This window comes from Pan troglodytes, chromosome X (assembly GCF_028858775.2).
Source record: "Pan troglodytes isolate AG18354 chromosome X, NHGRI_mPanTro3-v2.0_pri, whole genome shotgun sequence".
NCBI classification, from domain to species: domain Eukaryota; kingdom Metazoa; phylum Chordata; class Mammalia; order Primates; family Hominidae; genus Pan; species Pan troglodytes.
Genome location: NC_072421.2, coordinates 72,341,445 through 72,364,768, shown reverse-complemented (window position 1 = coordinate 72,364,768; position 23,324 = coordinate 72,341,445). Strand labels below are relative to the sequence as shown.

General features: G+C 47.9%; 1 protein-coding gene across 1 annotated transcript in view; it reads right to left on the bottom strand.

Moving 5' to 3' along the window:
• Window positions 1-1,174: 1,174 nt before the first annotated feature.
• SLC16A2 (solute carrier family 16 member 2) overlaps window positions 1,175-23,324 on the bottom strand; it is a 115,841-nt gene continuing 93,691 nt past the window's right edge. The window contains exons 2-6 of the mRNA XM_016943586.4: window positions 13,958-14,102; window positions 10,284-10,734; window positions 9,200-9,343; window positions 5,650-5,878; window positions 1,175-3,757 (exon numbers count right to left, since the gene is read on the bottom strand). Coding sequence (XP_016799075.3) covers window positions 3,537-3,757; window positions 5,650-5,878; window positions 9,200-9,343; window positions 10,284-10,734; window positions 13,958-14,102 — 1,190 coding nt within the window. The 3' untranslated portion in view covers window positions 1,175-3,536. The remainder of the gene's footprint in view (window positions 3,758-5,649; window positions 5,879-9,199; window positions 9,344-10,283; window positions 10,735-13,957; window positions 14,103-23,324) is intronic.

Here is a 23,324-nt window from a genome sequence, read left to right as displayed (position 1 = left end):
AGGGGCTAGGGGAGCGGGGCAGACCTTAGGTGGGAGAGCCTGGGGCCCTGCAATGGGACAGAGTAATTAGCCTCAGTGGGAGGAGATGAGGAAGCCAGCCTGAGGGTGTCTACACTGAGTCTGAGGAGAAACAATAGCCAAGAGCTGGGTGGTAAACCACCTTCTTCCAACTGGAAACCAGTCACTTCTCTTTGCCCCTGCCCTGCCCAGTATGTGGCCATTTGGAGATGGATTTTTTTTGTACCTCTTGAGTTGCTGGGGGTGGAGGGACAGTAGGTGAAACCAGGTCTCCAAGCCAAGATTGCATGGTCTGGAGTGACTGGGAGACAGAATACCAAAAGTATGTGTCAGTTGCGGGTGAGAGTAATCATGAAGACATGGGGTATGCTAAAAGTTAAACTTTGCTAAACTTTCATTTTTGCTCAGAGCTGGTCCTGCTGACACACTTATGGAAATGGGTTTGGTACACAGTTGTTGAATGAAGTGGGCAAGTCATTTATCCCTCCTAGGGCCAGTTTCTTCATCTGTAAAACCAGGGGTGTAAACTGTACTGGAAGTCAATGACATGAGTTCAAGTCTCATCTTGCTCTGTCACTGATGAACTGTGTGAACCTACTGCAGTCTCTTCCTACCTCTAGGCCTCAGTCTCTCCACTTAAATTCAATGCACAGGATGGACAAGGGAGACTCTAAGGTTACTCTCAGCTTTGTCATTCTTATAGGTCTGTCTCCTGCATCATCCTTAATTCCAGGCTCTGTCACTGCCAGGCTGTGTCAGCCAGCCATGTAAGTCCCTTTAGGTTCCCCATCAATAACATAAGGGAGAGGGAAGGAGAGCTGAATTGGATTATTGTTAATGCCAGTTTTCAATATGGCACATTTGTAGCAAGGCTGTGGCCTTGGTGGGGCCTCCATTCCAACTCAGCAAGTAACCACATTCTCATTTTGTGAAGTAACCACTTTTCCACTTCAGAGCTTGTTTAAAAATCCAATCTCAAATAGTCAACCAACTCCAAACCCCTATATAGCTCTTTTTCTAATGTCTGCTCTCACAGAGAGCATAGAACCTGGCAGAAATTTGATTTGAAATGAGACTTCAGCTCTGAAGTCAAACTTTCTGCTATTAATCAGGTTAAGACTATTTCTTCCTTGTAGGCAACATACATACCCAAACCAAATTTTTAGATCTGTTTATTTTGTTCCAAACTCCTTGAGGATTTAAATGTCCCATGTCTTGAGCTCTGAAATTTTGTTCGTTCTAGATTTAACTGTGGTGCATAAGAGGCTGCATCCTACTCTAAATATTAATACTGTGCTGCTTTTGCCAATCAACATTCTCTCCAAAAGCACACAAGCTCACATGTGCACAACCACATGTGTGGAAGAAGTAAATTGATATCCCACCATATTATGTGACATCTGAATGGGCAGATTTGGGACCTATGAATGTCTTCCCTTCATCTGGAGAGAAGTGGGCGACTGCCTGATTCTTAAGAGCCATCTGCATCTTAAGCAACAAAAGAGGTCCTACAGAACCACCCTCTGGTGACTTGGTGAGAGTGAGGTGGGGAGAAATGGAAGCAGGGGCATTGTTGCTCCAGTATTTTCAGTGGTCTCTCCTGGGAGTTACAGGGCTCCTAGGGCCCAGATTCTCCTGTTCCACTACTGTTAGAACTGACAGGATAGTAACTAGGCCCTTTCTAGGGCCCCTTTCTACCCACAGAGCTAAGAACCAGTGGGTTTTCCTTTGGGGAGTTGATAAGAGCTGGACTGGGACCAGCGGAGGGGGCTCAGGACTTTGGCCTTGAATGAAATCATTGGAGGCCAACCATGCCCCAGCTGCCTGTTTGTAACGGAAAATCATGAGTGGGAACTATTGTCTTCTTTGGAGCCCCTCAGGACAACCTCATCCTCCTGGCCCGGGGATGACCCTGCCTTAAGGTGGCAAGTTACTGTTGGCTCCAAGTGACAGCCAGGAATGCCTGGCAAAAAGATGATGAAAGGGTGGGTGACAGGAACACAATAGACAAAGGCTCAGAGAGGAGAAAAAGAGACACAAAGAGGCAGAGTGAGGAGAGAGGCTGAGCTCCTAATGAGGTGAGCTGTGCTAACTGAACACAGCCTGGCAGTGCCCTCTGCCCCTAGCCAGGGGCACTGGGAATGTTCTTCAGTAAGACTGTTGCCAGAGCCTGGGCATAAGGAAGCATCAGTCACCTACTTCAGAGGGATCAAAGTGGTTCAGAGTCTACCTTTCATGGCACCTTTAATGCCCTCTAAGCAAAGTGGCCTAGGATGCCCAGCATGGGAGACACATTGGGTGGTAAAGGCTGGGATGGCTTCCCCTTCCCAAAAGAAATTTTCCAACCCTATGTGCAACTGCTGCCTGTACCTTTTTGGGATCCAGGCTGGGAATTGATTTTTTTTTCTTAAATAGTCTCTTTCCTGGCCTGGCCCAGGTAGAAATATAGACCTGTCATGAAAACTGAGAGATGGGGCTCACCATATCAATAACTACTGCCCCTCCTCCCACCATGGCAGCTCGTGTCATCAGTCCTCCTCTACCTGCTGAGATGAAAGGAGTTTCTTCACATTTTGCCATGTGTATACAAGAATGGGGTGCTGGGAGGGCCTTGAGGTTAATGCCTTGGACTGTAAGATTTGTAAAAATCAGTGACTGGAACATGGAACACTGTGGTGTTTAAGGTTTCTTCCCTATGTGATATTCTACTCTTCCAGTCTAGGATTATATAGCTTGAGCGAAAAAGTGAGATGTGGCTCAGCCTGAGATGAGTGGGACTGATGCTAGTGTTAGGAGTGGACTGGGACAAGGTGAGGCTGATTGGCCAAAGTTCCGGGTCCCTCCTTTCTTCAAGCACCCATGTGTCTATGACAGTCATACGAAGAAATAGAGGGGAAAGAGTATGGAGAGAAGTCAGTAGAGGAAAAAAAGAAGGAAGGGAAGAGGGGAGCAGACTGTTAACCAACCATACAATAAGGGCACTGCTTGTACCCAGTTCTTGGGAAGCCACAGCCATCAGCAACTCTAAGACTAACCAAGGCTACTTGTCTCATTTTGCCTCCCTGCCCCTCCACCCAGTGGCTCCCAAATATGGATGGCAATGACCTCCTCAGCAAACAGAGATTTGGGCCTACCCTATTAGGCTCCTGGGGACACAGTAGCACCTTTGGCAGTTGATTATAGTGGGTGACTAACAAGCTGGGTCCAGGAGGTCCCATCCTCCTCCTCCCCCAGAGCTTAGAAAGTATATGGAGAGGTTCCAAAGGCCAGGGGGTGATCCCAAGCTTTCCCAGATCCTAGGAGGAGAAAGGCCCTGGAAAATTTAAAAGCATTCTGGGGACAATTTAGTTAATGAGTTTGGAACACCTGGAGCTTTGACTCCAAGGAGATTGTCAGGTGGCTGAAATGCTGTGTGCGCAGGTCTGGGAACAAGTGTGCTGGTGGCAAAAATGTAAATGCTGAGCAGGGTGGGATGAAGGGGAAGAGCTGGGAAAGGGCACACAATGGCAAGAAAGGCATTAGATTGGTTCCTCAGGGTTGGGGGAGCCTGGCAGTAGCTCCCCATTGGGGTCTGGGTCAGGGGCCAACATCTTATCCTTGCTGGAATCTCTCTGCTCTTTCTTGAACATCCTTTGATGCATCAGAGGGACGAAGAAGAGGATTACAGCCCCGATGATGGGGGGCACACCGGCAAAGTAGAAGGCCACATGGTAGTCCCCAAAACAGTTGCGGAGTAGGCCTGAAACAGTCAAGAGAGACAAGTCAAGCTCAGCTTTGCCCTACTGTCCAAAGGTACTCTCAGCCCCTTCTAGGGGCCATCACAGTGCCTATCCAGATAATCTTGGCGTGTATTGCCTTAACTCAGGAGCTCCCTCAACTTCAAGGCATTGGGGTTGCAGGCCCTTGAGCGAATGCTCATTATGAAAGAAGCTAATGAAGCTTCTCTTAAAGTTTCTCCATTTATGACTTTCATCAATCTAAGATCTAGTCACACCTAGTTACGGAGTTAGGAGGAAACCTAGTTTAAAAGAACTCCACAGAAGATGGCCAAGTGTTGTCTTGGTCCACAGTGATATTTCCCAGCCTCCTACCCCCGCCCCCTGCCCCCACAAATGGTTCCTGTGGTACATTTCAGATGAGTTTTTATTTTCCTTTTCTCTGAAGTGACCCTTCTCTGAAGTTCCATTTGTCCTAGCAAGAGGCTATACGTGTTCCTTTCAGTTACATATATGGTTGTCCCCTCTGGGTTTCTCCAAGCTGCCAAACCAAGGATATGTTTGACATGGGATGCAAGGCCTTCCCTACTCACTTCCAGAAGCTAATATGTGGTACCTCATAGTACCTCAGAGCCCAGAAACAGTATTCAGAAAAGGCAAAAAGGCCCTTGGCCTTTTGCTTACTCAGGAGTTAAGCAAATTGGAAAGAAATGTGGATTCTGGGGCACTGTTTGGATCAGGGGGTGAGTAGAGGCCCCCTTCCCCCAATGGGTAGTGTGGCTGTTGCCCAGAAGCCTGAGTGAAAGCTTTTGCCACTGTCACACAGTGCCCTCATATCACCTTGCACATAATTTGTGTTCGAAGAATATTTGTTGAATTAACTCATTTGACCAGCCTAGGAGAAGCTAATGTGTGAATCAATGTTTACAATAAATCCTACAGAAAAGAAATGGAGTTGCCGGGTGTGGTGGCTCACGCCTGTAATCCCAGCACTTTGGGAGGCTGAGGCAGATGGATCACGAAGTCAGGAGATCGAGACCATCCTGACTAACACAGTGAAACCCCGTCTCTACTAAAAATACAAAAAATTAGCTGGGTGTGGTGGCACGCACCTGTACTCCCAGCTACTCGGGAGACTGAGGCAGGAGAATCGTTTGAACCCAGCAGGCAGAGGTTGCAATGAGCTGAGATAGCCAAGATTGCACCACTGCACTCCAGCCTGGCGACAGAGCAAGACTCTGTCTCAAAAAAAAAAAAAAAAAAAAAGAGAAAAGAAAAGAAATTGGAGTTCTCTTGTCATTGGTTTTCTGTTCCTCGTTCCCTGGGATACCAACAGTGCCCTTCTGGGAAAATGGAGGGAGAAAACCAGGAGTGATGAAAGATGGCAAGTCAACACTTTTCCTGCTGAAGGTGAGCCTCACTGGCTTAATTCTGGGGTATTACTTTAATCAAATATCTTCTACAGGCTCAGTTCAGAAGCCAGCAGAGGAGGAGGAGGATGTCCCTAGGTTTTAATAAAACCAGAGCCTGCTTTCTCTTCTCTTCCTACCCAACTACCTTGCAAATAATCACTTGCCTGTGGAGAGAGTGAGAGGATACTAGATCAGTGGAACTGTCGGAAAGCCAAACTCATTTTTCTCTCCACCCCGCTGGAAGGATCCATGCTGTCTGAAATAAAATCCTATTGAAACAGATATACCGCCATGGAAAATCCATCCTGCAGAATGGATCCATGTGTGTGTACTGTGTTTAATCTCTTCCACCAGTAGTGATAAGGGGTTTCACGCACTCTGACAAAGCTGCTTAAATAGACGATAAGAGGAAAAGGGGCCTCAAAGAGAGATGCTCAGGAGTGCCAGTACCCAGGGAAAACAGGACTCCCTGATTCATGCCCTCCCTGGAATATCAGCCTCACCTGCAATGGGGGGCCCAGCAATCATTGGCAGGGCCATCATGCCCAGGAGGTAGCCAATGGCCTGTGAGGCCTGCATTGGGCCCACCAGCTCAAATGCAATGGGGGCCATGATGGTGATGAAGAAGCCATCGCAAAGGCCCAGGAAAAGACAGACGACGATAAGGCCCCCGAAGTCCCGGCACAGGGGAATCATCATGGACATCAGGCCCAGGAGCAGGAAGGAAAGGACCTGGAGAAACAAGGGCCTGAGGTCAGGTTGTGCTGGCCAGCCAAGACCACATAGCATCACATCTCCTTTCTCAAGTCTTCATTTCTACCATCTATAGAATGGGGTGGTGGGAGGGGGAAGGTGTCAACAGAGAGAGCAGTTGGGCTGAATGGTTAGGCCCTTTCAAAGTCTTGCACTGAGGGATTCAAAGTCCAAGAAAGCCCCTACTTAACTGTGATTCTGTTGGGATTAAAAAAAGAAAGTTGGGGGATACTTGGCCCCTGGCCTCAAGAAGTTTGTCTTGCACTAGACCCTAAGATAAAAGGAATTGTTGTTTCTGCTTTCTGAGCCTGTATTTGGCTTCCCCAGGGATCAGGGTCTGGGATCAGGCCATACTGGTGTTCTCAGATCCAAGTAAAATATGGAAAGAGGGAAGGGAGGACATGAGGATGGCTTGCATGATCAGATGGGGTTGTAAGTGGAAGGCACAGCTTCTTGAAATGGGGAAGGAGCCAGAGCCCATTTTTGTGGGGGCTGATTTTATAAAATACCTTGGCATAAAGGAAACCATTGGGACATTCACCCAGGTTCCTATGCTTTAGGACATGGACTGCACTGCCTATCTCAGACATCTCAGATACATGGCTCTGGGGGCCTCTGGGCTTGGCTGGACACCCTGAGAAGGCAACAGAGGAGCCTTCCAGGGGAACCAAGCCGCTGGGAAGGTGTATGTCTAGGGAGAATGAAGCCAACCCAGGAACACTGACTAGCCACTGGGCTTTCTCTGGGCTAAGCAAAATGACTCCAAAACGAAGAAACTGCCTTTCCAGAGGTTGTTTTTTTTTTTTCCTTCTCCACAGAGAAAAGGGCTGCTGCAAACACAGCTGGTCTTCATTTGCAACCTGTGTTGGCCAGCTAGACTGAAGACCTGGGCTTCAGGCAGAGAAAGGAACCCTGCCCCCATCCCGCTGCTGCCAACCCCCTGCAGCCAGTAGAGCCAGGTCAGAGCCAGGTCATCCCAGGGTCAGGGCTAAGATCTGATCTCTCTATCAAGGCCTTAATAGGCCCAAGGATTTTCCAGTAGTTCACACAAGCAAGCCAACTTAGCCAAGAACACATGGAAGGAGTGGGGGTCAAGGTTATTTGGTGCCCTAAAGATTTTCTATGTTGTTGCTGGCAGTGAGTTTTTTAGGTTGATCAGTTGATTTTTGGAGAGGATAATGCCATCTGAGGACATCTTTTTGTTGGGAGACTTTGAACTTTGCCCAGGCAGTTTTGAGGTAGCTAGGCAGAAGCTAGGAATAAGAACCCCGGTACCTGAGCTTCTCCTCTAAGAGATTCACACACAACTATAGGATAAAACCAGACACACCTATCAACAAAGCCCATTATGGAAATTAAAAGTTAATACCATTATATAACACAAAGGACCCTATTAACTGATTTTAATCAGGTCTAAGTATTACCTATTGTATCTAACTGTCTGTTAAACATCCTCCATGAGGCTTTGCCAAGGTTCAGAAATTTAAAATCTCTCTTGGACGTGAGAAACAGGCCTCAAGATTCAGAAATTTAAAATCCCTCTTGGACGTGAGAAACAGGCCTCAAGAATTGGCACAAAGTGAGGCTGTCCTGCAGCCTGTCGCTATTTCCTTTCCAGCAGACTGTCCAGGGGCTTGATGCCAGAGATATGTGCTTGTCTTTACCAACAGTAGGAGCCACAGAGTCTAGTGGATAGCTCTTCAGAACCTGAAGGTGTGTACACTCGTTTCCTCCCCTAGGCCTGTACTCCTGCATTACATGCAGGGAGAAAGGGGGGCAAATTCCTGTGATGGAGTATCTTAACAAACTCAAGAGAAAGAAGTTCATCCATTGTCTTGTGCTCTTCGCCCAAGACACTCAATTTGTAAAATGAGGAAGTTCAACTACTAGTTGATGAAGATATGTTTCAGCTATAATGTTCTAAGATTATTTTATATTATTCTAAGTGGTAAAACTCGGTGAAGTAAGAGTAAGGAAAAGGGGCAGGAGCAGTGGGTGGGTGGTCAGCAGAGGCACTGGGTCCTAAGCCTATCTTGGCCTCTAACTGGCTAACGCCTCCCTGTCCCTTGGACTCCCACTGTATAACAGAAAGCAAAAGCTGCTCAGGCTCTACCTTTCTCCTAGGGACTGTAGTAAGAATCACATGAGTTATACGACTAGGCAGGGGCTGCTGCCTCTTCTCAAGATAAAGCCCTGGCCCAATGCCAGATTACCCTGATTTCCAGAACCCTTTGGCATCTTGGAGCTGCTAATACTGGCAGGGAAGACTCACAGGGGTGTCATGTGGGTGAGGCTGGGAAAGCCACACATATTCCTATGCAAATAGCCACCCAGATAAAGCACTTGCTGATATTTGCACAGGAATTCAAAATCTCAATTGGTTTATCTCAATCACAAGATTATCTCTTGGTTTGACCTTGGTCAAGTCACTTATCATCTCTGAGACTTGGCTCTGCCATCACTTAGGGCAAGGTAGAATATGAGAAGTGTGTTGCATAGGAGTTCAGCTCTGCTACTACTGTCTGTGTGAGCCTTTCCCTCTGTTTCTCCACCACTGTAATGAGGTTGGATTGGATGGACCTTAAAAGCAACCCTGCCTCTGACAAAGCAGATTTACCAACTCTTGTAATCTAACACCAAAAAAGTTAAGGAAAAGTTAATCATATTTCCATCCAAGATATTTGAGGGTACTTAGGAGGGCACTTGGGGCTATCAGAGACAGAGAAATCACCACTGTAAGTGTAGCCAGGGCCCCTTGCATGTGCTTTTAGGGCTTTCCCAGGAGATAAATGAGTCAGAACTCAATCACCTTCCTGATGGATTACTTGTGACTACTTGATTTTGGGGGCTATCTTTGCCCCTTCACAGGGTTCTGCACTTGGGTACCACTTCATAAACCCACCTGCAGGATCATAAGTCAGGTAAGAAAGGCAATACTGCTGCCAGGTAGATAAAGACTGACAGCCTGAACAGTGGCCTGTATTCAGACCAGACCAGAGCCTAGTTCACACAGAAAATAGTCTTGGAGCATGGAGAGCCATTATTAATAAAATCTTCCTTTACACGTGTTCTAATAGGTTCCATATACACTGCTCTCACAGAATCCTCACTCAATCTTGGTAAAAGAGGCAGAACAATGATGATTTTCTTTGTTTAAAAGCAGGTGAAATGGAGGCTCAGAGAATTTGATTGACTTTCCCATGCTACACAACAAGCTACCATTCTATCCCAAAGGCTGTGGATAACCTTGCATTTGTGGCAGGCTGTTTCTCCCCACAGTGGACAAGTGGTCACACTCACCTGCAAGTAGATCTTCTTAAGTCCAGGGATGGAGTCACTGATGTGGCCTGACACAAGACGCCCAAGGCCTGAGGTAGCCCCAATACACACCAAGAGCACCCAGGTCTCCTTGATTTCTGAGAACTCCTCTTCCACATACTTCATCTGAAAAGCATAGCACAAGGATCCCCAGAAACAGGAGGAGAAAGAGGAGCTGACTGGTTAACTGTAGACATATCCAGAATCCCCTACTGCTTACTTTCCTGGAGCAGGACAGAAACCCCCTCTCCTGTAGCCCTACCTCCATGACAAGCTCTCTGGCTGCTTATCCCTTGGCTGTCTGGATTCTGGACTTCTGAGCAACAGCTAAGGAGGGTGGGTACCTCCACGCCCCTTCTAAGCCCCAGCAAGACAGAAAATAGCCTAAATGATTGAGAAAATCCAAGGCTTTCTCTACAATCTCCCCATTCCCTTACCCCAAACTGACAGCCTAGGGCAACATCAAATCACCAGGGGAGAAGAATCCAGCAACTTCCAGGCAACTCTTCCAAAGTGTGTTTTAGGAAACATGAAGCCTGTGGAGGATAACAGCTGGACTACAACCAACAGTTCTGTAGTTGCATAAGTTTGGTGGATGGTGAGTTAAACAAAGCTGAATGGGTTTCTTTCCTACAAATTTTTTTAGTCCCTTTAAGAGATTACTACACATTATAAAGCTAGAGAGATCCAGTATATGTTACTTCCTAAACAAAATCATTTGACCACAAAGACCAGCATTCCACAGTATCCTGTCTTGGGTCACCCGGGCCAGTCTCCTGCATCCTGGCAATGCGTATCTCTTCAAAATCTATCTAAATTTTTACTGTGGGAGAAGCCATGGTCCATGGGCTTCCCTCTGTGGAATTGCCCCCATTTTCCACTAAGGTCTTCCCTCAACCTCTCTCTTTTTCCCTCTCTGGATCTCTCCAACCAATATTTTGTTTCTTTTCCCAAAGGTCCCAGCTCTGCCCTTTCAATGTCTCCCACCCCCACCCTCTGGAATCTAGGCAGGTTGAGGGTAGCTTCTTGGGGCCAGGTGGGGTGGGCCCACTCTGGTATTCCTCACCAGGTGTACATAGGGAACAAAGTAGCCAAGGGCAGCAGCAGCAATTCCGAAGGCCCAGATGCGGTAAGTGCGTTGGCGGAACACTCGCATGTTGAAGTACTTCCTGAGCTGAGCCAGAAAGCGCTGGTGCAGGGTGCGGACACCTCTCTTGCTTGGGGTGTCCTGGGAGCTGGGCAGGAGGGGCCGGTAGGTGAGTGAAAGCAGCATAAGAACAAACATGAAGGTACTCAGCACCTGGAAGGTTTGGGCCAGCTTGATCTTATCCCCCAGCATTCTGATGAGGAAGGGGAAGGACATGGAGAAAATGCTACTCCCAGCAGACACCACACCATTGGCCAGACCCAGGCGGCGTTGAAAGTAGTGGCCCAGGATGACGAGGGATGGCTGAAAGGCGAAGGAACAGCCACAACCAAAGAGAATCCCGTAGGTGAAGTAGCGCAGGCTTAGGGAGCTGTGGGAGAAATACCAAGAGCTGTCCTCAGCAGCCTGACCAGCAATCTACCTGCCCTCCCCTGTCAGCTTCCTGAGACTTCCATTCCTCCGCCCTTAACCCACAGCCCCACTTGCCACTGCCCCTCAGAACAGACAAAGAAGAGGGCCTTCTGATCCCTGTGTTGCAGATGGGGAAGCAGAGGCTCAGCAAGGTAAAATAATTAGCCCAAGGTAACATAACTGGGAATCAGCAAAACTTGGACTTGAATCCAGGTCTGTGTGACTCTAGCATGACTCATAGCACCCCATCAAAGAGGACTGTTCAAAGGAAAGCCAGAACTAGCCCATGTAAAAGCTGGATGAGGGGCTACAGGGAGTCATTGTCTTAGAGAGACTAGCCTCACCTTACTATTGGTGGTGGCAAAGCTTTTATCCCAGGTAGCAACAAAGGTCTGCAAGAAGTCAAAATCCTGGAAGATTGAAACCTTCCATGGGACTCTTCAGTGTCTTTCTCCATGCTAAGGCCATTAATATTTCAGAGAATGGCTGATGTTCTTCTGAGACATACGCCCTCCCAAACCCTGCCCAAGGTCCACATATCCCAAGTCCCTTTACACTAGGCCCTGGACGATCTCAGCGGGAATCATTAGGTAAGGAGTCTCTTTAACTTTTAGAGTCCTGCCTTTGTTTCTGGATATGGTATAGATTTGTTCCCTAGAGTAGCCTGGCTCCTTGACAGGAAGTGGAGCCTCAAAGAATTTGTGGGCCTGGCCTAGTAAGACAGGTCCTGGCTTAAAACTCATAGGCCCTGCTGTGGCCATAAGCCTCTGTAACATAAAGGGTCAGAAGGGGAAAGGCAATAGGAAGGTCAGCTTGGCCAGCCATATGCCCCCAGATAATATTGGCACAACCTAGTAAAGAATTTTGTTTTCTTTTTGATGCCTCAATATATTTTGCAATAGTTCTTATCTGGCCACTAAATTACCTAATACTCTTCTTGGTCAGGCAGTTCTTCTCTGGAGATAGACCCAGTCCTCATACTAAAGAACTGGGCCTAAGCTGCAGAGAAGATATGGTGCATGATTCTAAGATAGCTGTCATCACTATTGCTTTCCATCTGCTGGTATTCACTGGACGTGAGCAAGGATTTGGTTTTGAAAGGGTTGTCTCTGCTTGGAACACATAGCTAAGCCAACGGTTCCTCTTCTGTCAGGTTCCTTTGGGCCTGTGCCCATTAGATTCTAGGTACCCTATGGGATCGGCCTGGCTTGGGGGCCTTATCCAAGGGGCCTTGTGTTAGACCTTCAGGGAAGGGGCCAGTGGGGGAAAAACATAGGATTTGGTTTAGGGTGTCATGTGGTGGATCTACTTCTAGCTGGGCCCCAGGGATGGAGGCCCATTGTTTGGGTTTTCCAAAGCCCCACCAGCCCTGCCTGCATCCTGCCCCATTCCATGTCATTCGGAGGAACTCAGGGCCCTGATTGAGACAACAGGAAGGATGATTTGGAGCTCTAGCCATGAGAAGAACCATTTTTCCACTGGATGTGAAGCCATCCAGAAAGTTTCTTGGCTCTGAAGATCCTCTTACAGAAAGAACAAAGCGGGTAGAGAAGAAGGTTAGGGGCTAGAGAACAGAACGCCTACTCCAATGTGCCTACAGTAGCGTGCCAGAAGAAAACACCACATCTGAGCTCCTTCCCCTCCTGTAATTGAGCCCATGTGGATTGGAAGGGAAATGGAATCCATATGTTGCTAATCCGTTTACACTTTGCTCTGCTCAGTCTTAAAAAACAGACCTTTGCTGTATAGTGCTGAGACTGGAGCTGCTTTTGAAGCCTAGCTCCTCCCCACAAGGAGCCAGGCACCAGCTTGCTGGGGGTGAATGAGGCTGACCACCAGAGGGGTTCTGAAAAGGTTTGGAGCTGCTGCCCTGGGAGTGCTGAGTAGTTTCCAGGCAGGACACGGTTTTTCCCTTCTCTGTCCCAGTTGGACAGGACGAAGCCAAGAAATGACTGCAGGCCAAATCCAAGCTCTGCTGTAGGGTAGGCTGGGCAGCTGGAAATGCTCAAGTCATAAAGAAAGCTGGCTTACCTCACAGGGCCCAGTTAAGGCAAAACACAATTATCATTCTCTACTGTGAGTGGAACCTTAGGCCTAGAGAGCCATGACGCTTTTCTGGGTAACTAAGCTCAGAAAGCAAGTCTCTGACAAATTAGCTCTGACCTCATCCCAGACATGTCACCACGGCCATTTCTCATTTCTGTTTCCAGGCTGGCATTCCCCTACATCGGCCCAAGCAGATTGGAAGTAGGAGGTACCATAACTTCCAAAGTGTCTTTGGCAGAAAGTCAACAGAGTTCTTTAGGAATTCCATATTCCTCAGGCTGTGGTTAGGGTATTTATTCTCCCTTACCCTACACACATTCTTCTGCAGGGCTGGCAGAAAAGAAAGCAGAAAATGAACCTAGAGCCTGCTTCTCGCCTGATACTGCCAAGTTCTGCCAGTGGAACCAGTGGGACTAGGGTTTCAGTTTAGCCCAGGCCTAGCTGGGTAGCTGGTTTCTGGGTTTGTATCTCAGTAAGGGATATTGCTAATCATCCTTCTGATGCCCATGATGTAAATCATTATCTGTCCCAAATCATCCATATGTCAGCAGGCTGAGCTATCTGGAAAAGAGTCAGAAATGCTAAACATCCTTGGGCTCAGTTGACCTCTTTTTCAGCATAAGATTCCTTTGGGAATCCTGTGCTAGGTGTTCACATGGGCTCACTCGAGAAGCTCAGTCTTGGGATGGAAAGTGAGGTTGTGAGATGTGTGGCACACTGAAGGGGAATCAAATAGCAGAGTTGAAAGAGATGTAAAAAGACCATATGGTCAAATCCCCTCATGTTACAGATATAGAAATTGAGGCACAGAGAGAGCAATGGTACTCATCAATTGTTCCATTGCCATTCAGTGGCCAAAACCGGACTTGGGCCCAGCTCTACGAACTACCAGGCTTAGAGTACTCCTACCACTTTGGAACTCTTAGGTCCTCTCTGGGGATATTCCCTACCAATGTGTCCTGGGGACCCTACCTAGATGAGTTCACTGGATTCTGAATCCAGGGTGCAGGATCTTTGAGGGCCCTACAGGGCCATGGCCACAGGGGATTCTGCAGTGAGAAAAGTAACCCTAGCTAAAGCCCAGAAAAAAACCAACCCTCAGCCTTGGGGAAATAACCACCAACTCTTAGCCTTACCTGGTGAAGGAGCTGGTATGGAGGCCAATGAAAGCAACGGCAGCCCCCGCGGTTGCTGTGATTCGGCAGCCCAAACGGTCAGTGAATATACTCACAATGGGAGAACAGAAGAAGATCATACCCATCGCGAGGGCTCCGACCCATGCTGCAGAGAAAACAAGTGCAAAGACACTTTAGCTTAGTGTAGTGCCTGGTGGTACTGCTGGTATCTCAGCTCTTCTTCTCTGGCCTTTCACAGGGGGCATTGCATTGGTCTGCATTGCCAGCTTGCTAGTCCCTGATGTTCAGAGAGTTTTGCAAGAAGAGACTAGATATAAAACAGGGGATTCTATCACTGCGGTAAGATTTGGACTAGTCAATATTTCAGGCCTTTCCAGGGATGCTAAGCCAGATCTATAGCCTTAGGTTCTAAGCCACTGGCTTCAGGGGCAAAAAACTTTGGGGTTAAGCTTTCAGGAGCTAAGGTCAGGCTTGTCTCCAGCATTAGAAGAACCCTGTGAAGACGATAAGACTAAGGAGTAGAGAAGGCCACAGACAAAAGCCCCCTGGAATTGTACTAGGATACAAGGCAAGTTCATAGGCCACCTAAAGATTTCTAAGGACACTGTGCAAGAGAGTCATGTAACCCTCATGCTGAAATCCGTCATCAGAGCCCATGTTTGGCAAATTCCTGACTTCAAACTCAAGCAGATATTATCCTGTTTCTAAAGGCTCTTAAGTGTCTATAACAATCCTCACTAAGGAGGAAGGAACTTGCCCTTTTATTTAGATTCTTCCAGTCTGTTTCCCTTTGCTCAGCCCTCAGAAGGAAAGTTCAAGCTTTTTTTTTTATTTCGTCTGAAGGCTGTTATCAAGTTTCATCTTGAGCCTCTCTTTTCTCCACCAAATAATCTTAGTTCCCTTAACTTTTCCTCTTAGCTTTAATTTCTAACTGTGAAATTAATTTCAGAACTCTCCTTTGAACACTTCCAGCTCTTCATCATCATCATCAAAGAGCATTAATTGAGTGACACATGAGCTAGGCACTGGGCCAACTTCTGGCTCTCTCCAATTGTGGAGCCCCAATGGGCCAAAGGAGCTCAGTCTGGGGCTAGTCAACTGGCTGTGTCTCTTACCTCAGTGCCAAATAGGTTGCTCAGCTCCCCATTGGGAATCTTTACTTTGTTGGAGCCTTACCCTGAGCCCTCTCTGCCTGGCTTCAAAAGTACTAGCCTGGGACAGCAGGAGACCTTAACTTTTTATCACAATTTCACCTCTTACCTTGCCATTTCATCTCCTATCAGCTGTGAGATCTTGAGAAGTCACACAGCATTTCTCTAATCCTCAGTTTTCTCATCTGTGAAATGGAGATTAAAATTTCTGCTTGTGCCTGCCTCAAACATTTCTTTTTCTTTTTCTTTCTTTCGTTCTGTTTTTTTTTTTTTTTTTTTTTTTGAGACACAGTCTTGCTTTGTCACCCAGGCTGGAATGCAATGGCCCGATCTTGCCTCACTGCAAGCTCCGCCTCCTGGGTTCACACCATTCTCCTGCCTCAGCCTCCTGAGTAGCTGGGACTACAGGTGCCTGCCACCACGCCCGGCTAATTTTTTTGTGTGTTTTTAGTAGAGACGGGGTTTCACTGTGTTAGCCAGGATGGTCTCAATCTCCTGACCTTGTGATCCGCTGATGATCAGGGCCAGGCGTGGTGGCTCACGCCTGTAATCCCAGCACTTTGGGAGGCCAGGGCAGGCAGATCACGAGGTCAGGAGATCGAGACCATCCTGGCTAACACAGTGAAACCCCGTCTCTACTCAAAATACAAAAAATTAGCTGGGCGTGGGGGCGGGCGCCTGTAGTTCCAGCTACTAGCGAGGCTGAGGCAGGAGAATCGCTTGAACCCAAGAGGCGGAGCTTGCAGTGAGCCGAGATCTCACCACTGCGCTCCAGGCTGGGTGACAGAGTGAGACTCCATCTAAAGAAAAAAAAAATCAGATAAAATTATATGTATAAGAGAACTTTGTAAATATCAATAATCACATCATGTTTAAAAATCAATGCAAAATGGATCATAGACTTAATGTAAAACTTAAAACTATAAAACTTCTAGAAGAACATATAGGAGACAAATCTTCCTGGCCTTTGGTTAGGCAAAGATTTTGCAGATATTCACAAATAGTATGATCCATAAAAGAAAAGATTTGATATATTAGACTTGATCAAACTTGAAAACTTCTGCTTTTCAAAAATAGTTATGAAAATGAAAAGGCAAGCCATAGACAGAAAAATTTTGCAGCACACAAAATCTGACAATAGACCAGTATCCACCATACAAGAGTGAGTTGACTCTCACAACTCAATAATAAAGCAAACAATCTAACTTAAAATATGGGCAAAAGAATTGAACAGAGATTACACAATTACACATGTGCACATACATTTATGATATGAATAGTAATTAAGCATATAAAAAGATGCTCAACATCACTAATAAGTTGAGAAACGCATATTAAAACCACAATGAGATAGCCCTTACCAAGAAAGCCTTTTTTCTTTTCTTTTTCTTTTTTTTTTTTTCTTGAGACAGAGTTTCACTCTGTCTCCCAGGCTGAAGTGCAGAGGCGCAATCTTGGTTCACTGCCACCTCTGCCTCCCGGGTTCAAGCAATTCTTGTGCCTCAGCCTCCCGGGTAGCTGGGATTACAGGCGCACACCACCATGCCTAATTTTTTGTATTTCTAGTAGAGATGGGGTTTCACCACGATGGCCAGGCTGGTCTCAAACTCCCGGCCTCAAATGATCCACCTGCCTCAGTCTCCCAAAGTGCTGGGATTATAGGCGTGAGCAATGGTGCCCAGCAAAGAAAGGTTTTTACAAAATGATAATACCTAATACTGGGAGGATATGGAGGAACTGGAAATGTAATACGCTGCTGGTGGCAATGCAAAACAGTACTCACTTTGGAAAACAGTTTGGCAGCTTCCTGTGAAGTTAGTCATACATTTACCATGATCCCGAAAACCCACTGCTAGATATTAACTCAAGATGAATGAAAACTTATGTTCACACAAAAACCTGAACCTAGATGATTACACTAGCTTTTTTTTCATAATTGCCCAAATCTGGAAACAACCCAAATGTACTTCAACTGGTGAATGGATAAACAAATGAATACACATTAATACAATGGAATACAACACAGCAATAGACAGGAATGAACTACTGAAACTTGTACAATCTCAAAGGCGTTATGCTAAGTAAACGAAGCCAGACTCAAATTATTCCTTCCACTTACAGGAAATTCGAGAAAAGACAAAACTATGGGGACAGGAAAACAAATCAGTAGGTGGCAGGAGGAGGGATGAGGGAGACAACTGACTACAGAGGGACATGAAGAAACTTTTTGGGGGTAATGAAAATGTTATCAAGTTTCATCTTGAGTCTCTCTTTTCTAAGCTTTATATGTTACATATCTTGATTATGATGGTGGTATTCTTTTGTCAAAATTCATAGAACTGAGCATGTAAAAAAGGGTGAATATTACCATATGTAATTATATCTCAATAAATCTGATGTTATTTTTAAAGGTGGGGAGAAGGCAGGAAAGCAGAAAGTGCCAGTTCAAGATCTCATTTATGATATATGTATCTTTATTCTGGCCAGAGTAAAAAAGTAGCTCAGCTGTATTGTCAAAGAGAAAAAAAATAATTAAATTTAGCAAATCATCTTACTGACATTTTATAACTAGAACTGACCATTATTTGACGCTTCTGAATGTCTATGATATAATGAAAACTGATGATTATTCTTATAAGGAATTTTTTGTACAGTCAAAGAAACTTTAAATTATGTTTGATATAGCTTTTAAAAATTAATCTATTTCGTTTAAAAAAATTTTAAATTGTGAAATAACTATAGATTCACAGGAAATAGCCAAGATAGTCCAGAGAGGTCCCATGAACTCTTCACCAAGTTTCCCCTTATGTAACTATAGCATGATATCAAAACCAGAAAATTAGGAGTGGCACAATATGTGCATATAGTTCTGTATCATTTTATCATGGGTAGATTCCTGAAACCACCATTGTGATCAAGATACAGAACTATTCCATCACCACAAAGATCTCCTTTGTGTTACAGTCACACTCAGCCCACTCCCCCACCACCCATAACTCCTAGCAATCACAAATTTGAAGAAAGTTGGCCCAATATGGTCTAAAAAAGAGTGGACTCAGAGAGCTCCCTCTCCCCTCTCCCCTCCCCCCTCCCCCCTCTCCCCTCTCCCCTCTCCCCTCTCCCCTCTCCCCTCTTTCCACGGTCTCCCTCTGATGCCGAGCCGAAGCTGGACGGTACTGCTGCCATCTCAGCTCACTGCAACCTCCCTGCCCGATTCTCCTGCCTCAGCCTGCCGAGTGCCTGCGATTGCAGGCGTGCGCCGCCACGCCTGACTGGTTTTCGTATTTTTTTGGTGGAGACTGGGTTTCGATGTGTCGGCTGGGCTGGTCTCCAGCTCCTAACCGCGAGTGATCCGCCAGCCTCGGCCTCCCGAGGTGCCGGGATTGCAGACGGAGTCTCGTTAACTCAGTGCTCAATGGCGCCCAGGCTGGAGTGCAGTGGCGTGATCTCGGCTCGCTACAACCACCTCCCAGCCGCCTGCCTTGGCCTCCCTAAGTGCCGAGATTGCAGCCTCTGCCTGGCAGCCACCCCGTCTGGGAAGTGAGGAGCGTCTCCGCCTGACTGCCCATCGTCTGGGATGTGAGGAGCCCCTCTGCCTGGCTGCCCAGTCTGGAAAGTGAGGAGCGTCTCTGCCCGGCCGCCATCCCATCTAGGAAGTGAGGAGCGTCTCTGCCCGGCCGCCATCCCATCTAGGAAGTGAGGAGCGCCTCTTCCCGGCCGCCATCACATCTGGGAAGTGAGGAGCGTCTCTGCCCGGCCGCCCATCGTCTGAGATGTGGGGAGCACCTCTGCCCTGCCGCCCCATCCGGGATGTGAGGAGTGTCTCTGCCCGGCCGCCCTGTCTGAGAAGTGAGGAGACCCTCTGCCTGGCAACCGCCCCATCTGAGAAGTGAGGAGCCCCTCCGCCCGGCAGCCACCCCGTCTGAGAAGTGAGGAGCGTCCTCCCTCCTCGTCTGGGAGGGAGGTGGGGGGGTCAGCCCCCCGCCCGGCCAGCCACCCCGTCCGGGAGGTGAGGGGCACCTCTGCCCAGCTACCCCTACCGGGAAGTGAGGAGCCCCTCTGCCCGGCCAGCTGCCTCGTCCGGGAGGGAGGTGGGGGGGGTCAGCCCCCCGCCTGGCCAGCCGCCCCGTCCGGGAGGCGAGGGGTGCCTCTGCCCGGCCGCCCCTACTGGGAAGTGAGGAGCCCCTCTGCCCGGCCAGCCGCCCCGTCCGGGAGGGAGGTGGGGGGGTCAGCCCCCCTCCCGGCCAGCCGCCCCATCCGGGAGGGAGGTGGGGGGGTCAGCCCCCCGCCCGGCCAGCTGCCCCGTCCGGGAGGGAGGTGGGGGGATCAGCCCCCCGCCTGGCCAGCCGCCCCATCCGGGAGGGAGGTGGGGGGATCAGCCCCCTGCCCGGCCAGCCGCCCTGTCCAGGAGGTGGGGGGGGCGCCTCTGCCCGGCCGCCCCTACTGGGAAGTGAGGAGCCCCTCTGCCCGGCCAGCCGCTCTGTCTGGGAGGGACATGGGGGGGTCAGCCCCCGGCCCGGCCAGCCGCCCCGTCCGGGAGGGAGGTGGGGGGGTTAGCCCCCCGCCTGGCCAGCCGCCCCATCCGGGAGGTGAGGGGCGCCTCTGCCCGGCCGCCCCTTCTGGGAAGTGAGGAGCCCCTCTGCCCGGCCAGCCGCCCCATCCGGGAGGGAGGTGGGGGGGTCAGCCCCCCGCCCGGCCAGCCGCCCCGTCCAGGAGGGAGGTGGGGGGTCAGCCCCCCGCCCGGCCAGCCGCCCCGTCCGGGAGGGAGGTGGGGGGGTCAGCCCCCCGCCCGGCCAGCCGCCCCGTCCGGGAGGGAGGTGGGGGGTCAGCCCCCCGCCCGGCCAGCCGCCCCGTCCGGGAGGGAGGTGGGGGGGTCAGCCCCCCGCCCGGCCAGCCGCCCCGTCCGGGAGGGAGGTGAGGGGGTCAGCCCCCCGCCCGGCCAGCCGCCCTGTCCGGGAGGTGAGGGGCGCCTCTGCCCGGCCGCCCCTACCGGGAAGTGAGGAGCCCCTCTGCCCGGCCAGCCGCCCCCTCCGGGAGGGAGGTGGGGGGGTCAGCCCCCCGCCGGGCCAGCCGCCCCGTCGGGGAAGTGAGGGGCACCTCTGCCCGGCCGCCCCTACTGGGAAGTGAGGAGCCCCTCTGCCCGGCCAGCCGCCCTGTCCGGGAGGGAGGTGGGGGGTCAGCCCCCCGCCCGGCCAGCCGCCCCGTCCGGGAGGGAGGTGGGGGGGGTCAGCCCCCCGCCCGGCCAGCCGCCCCGTCCGGGAGGTGAGGGGCGCTTCTGCCCGGCCGCCCCTACTGGGAAGTGAGGAGCTCCTCTGCCCGGCCACCACCCCATCTGGGAGGTGTACTCAACAGCTCATTGAGAACGGGCCGTGAAGACAATGGCGGTTTTGTGGAATAGAAAGGGGGGAAAGGTGGGGAAAAGATTGAGAAATCGGATGGTTGCTGTGTCTGTGTAGAAAGAGGTAGACATGGGAGACTTTTCATTTTGTTCTGTACTAAGAAAAATTCTTCTGCCTTGGGATCCTGTTGATCTGTGACCTTACCCCCAACCCTGTGCTCTCTGAAACATGTGCTGTATCCACTCAGGGTTGAATGGATTAAGGGCGGTGCAAGATGTGCTTTGTTAAACAGATGCTTGAAGGCAGCATGTTCGTTAAGAGTCATCACCACTCCTTAATCTCAAGTACCCAGGGACACAAACACTGCGGAAGGCCGCAGGGTCCTCTGCCTAGGAAAACCAGAGAACTTTGTTCACTTGTTTATCTGCTGACCTTCCCTCCACTATTGTCCTGTGACCCTGCCAAATCCCCCTCTGCGAGAAACACCCAAGAATGATCAATAAAAAAGAAAAAAAAAAAAAATCAAAGAAGTATAAAACAAAACAAAACAAAAAAAAAAAAAAGAAAGTTATATAAATGGAGTCATACAGTATGTGGCCTTTTGAAATTGACTTTTTTTTACCCAGCATAATTCCCTGGAAATACATATTTGAAGTGAGTTTCTTATAGACAGCATATAGCTGGGTCATGATTTTTTTTTCTATCCACTCTGCCAATCTCTGTCTTTGAACTGATATATTTAGATCATTTACATTTGATGTAATCATTGATACATTAGGGCAATTTTATTTTTGTTTCCTGTTTGTTTTCTGTTTTTAGTTTCTCTGTATTCTTTTATCCTGCCTGCCTATGGGTTACTTTAAAAGTTTTTAGAATTCCACTTTATTTATTGTGCTTTAAAGTGTGTTCCTTTGTATACCTTTTTTAGTGGCCACTGAAAAATGTACTCAAAGAAATCACATTATATATATAATGGTATCACATCATATGTATACAACATCATTGGTGTTGACATGTTACTAGTTGGAGAGGAGTGTAGAAACCTAACCTCCCTTATATCTCCTCACCCTCCCTCATTTATAATAAAATTATCTTAAATATTTCCTCTACATCTATTAATAACCACATTAGGCATTATTATAATTTTTCTTCAACTGTTAAACCTAATTTACAAAACACAAAAGGGACCAGGCACTATGGCTCATGCCTGTAATCTCAGCACTTTGGGAGGCCAACGTGGGCAGATCACTTGAGTCTAGGAGTTTGAGACCAGCATGCGTAACGTGGCAAAACTCCATCTCTACAAAAAATCAGCTGGGCATGGTGGTGCACACCCATAGTCCCAGCTACTCAGGAGGCTGAGGTGGGAGGATCACCTGAGCCCAGGAGGTTGAGGCTGCTGCAGTGAGCCATGATTGTGCCACTGCACTCCAGCCTGGGTGACACAGTGAGAGCCTCTCTCCAAAAAAAAAAAAAAAAAGAAAGAAAGAAAAAAAAACACAAAAGGAGAAGAAATCTAAATCAATTATATTATAATATCTGTCACATTTATGTATAATTTTACTTTTTCCACTGTTCTTTCTTTCTGATGTTCCAAGATTCCTTCTTCTATTGTTTCTTTTCTGGTTAAATAATTTCCTTTAGCTATTCTTTTAGGGTAGGTCTGTTGGGGACAAATTCTCTTAGTTTTCCTTCGTTTGAGAATGTATTGATTTCCTCATTCATTCCTGAAGGATATTTTCACTGGATATACAATTCTGAGCTAAGAGAGCTTTTATTTCAGCACTTTGCCCTCCATGGTTTCTGATGAGAAATCTTCTGTCATTTTAGTTGTTTTTCCCCTAGAGTTAAGGTGTCATTTCTCTCTTACTGTTTTCAAGATGTGTGTGTGTGTGTGCATGCACGTGCATGTCTGTGTGTTTAGTTTTTGAAAGTTTGACTATGATGTGTCTTGGCATAGAGTTCTTTGAGTTTATTCTCTTTGGGATTTGCTCAGTTTCTTAAATCTACAGACTTATGTTTTTACCAGAGTTGGGAAGTTTTCAGCAATTATTGCTTCAAGTATCTCTTCAGCCCCGCCTTTTTCCTCTTCTGGGACTCCTCTGATGACAGAAATGTTAAATATTTTGTTATAACCTCACAGGCATCTGAGGCTCTTTCCATTTTTTTCAATCTATTTTCTCTCTGTGGTCCAGATTGGATAATTATTATTGTTCTGCCTTCAAGTTCACTGATTCCTTCTTCTGTCTTCTCTCATCTGCTGTGGGGCCCATCCAGTGGGCTTATTTTATTTTGGTTATATATTTTTCAGCTCCAAAATTTTCCATTTATTTCATCTTTATATCTTCTATTTATCTGCTGAGACTTAGTATTTTTTTCATTTGTTCCAAGTATGATTGCAATGATTTGTTAAAGCATTTTTTGATGGCTGCTTTAAAATCCTTGCCAAATAATTCAATTTCTGTGTTATCTTCATGTTAGTGTCAGTTGATAGTCTTTTCTTGTTGAAGTCAAGATTTCCCTGGTCCTTGGTGTGATTCGTGATTTTCTATGGTATTCTGGAAATTTTAGATATGAGACTCTGGATCTTATTTAAATCTTGTGTTTTAGAAGGCCTCTTCTGATACTGTGCCATTGAGGGACAACTTCATTCCTACCAAATGGGGGTGGAAATCCAGGTTCCCTGCTTAGCTTCTATTGACACTCTAAGAAGGAAGGGTACCTTGTTATTGCTGAGCAGGGGTGGGTATTCAAGATCCCTACTAGGCTTCTTTTTATATCTTCCTGGTTGGGAGGAGTAGGGGTTCCTTGTTACTGTTTCCCATGTGGTCTTACCTCAGTAAGTGATGGTGAAAGTCCCAGTTTCCTACTTGGCTT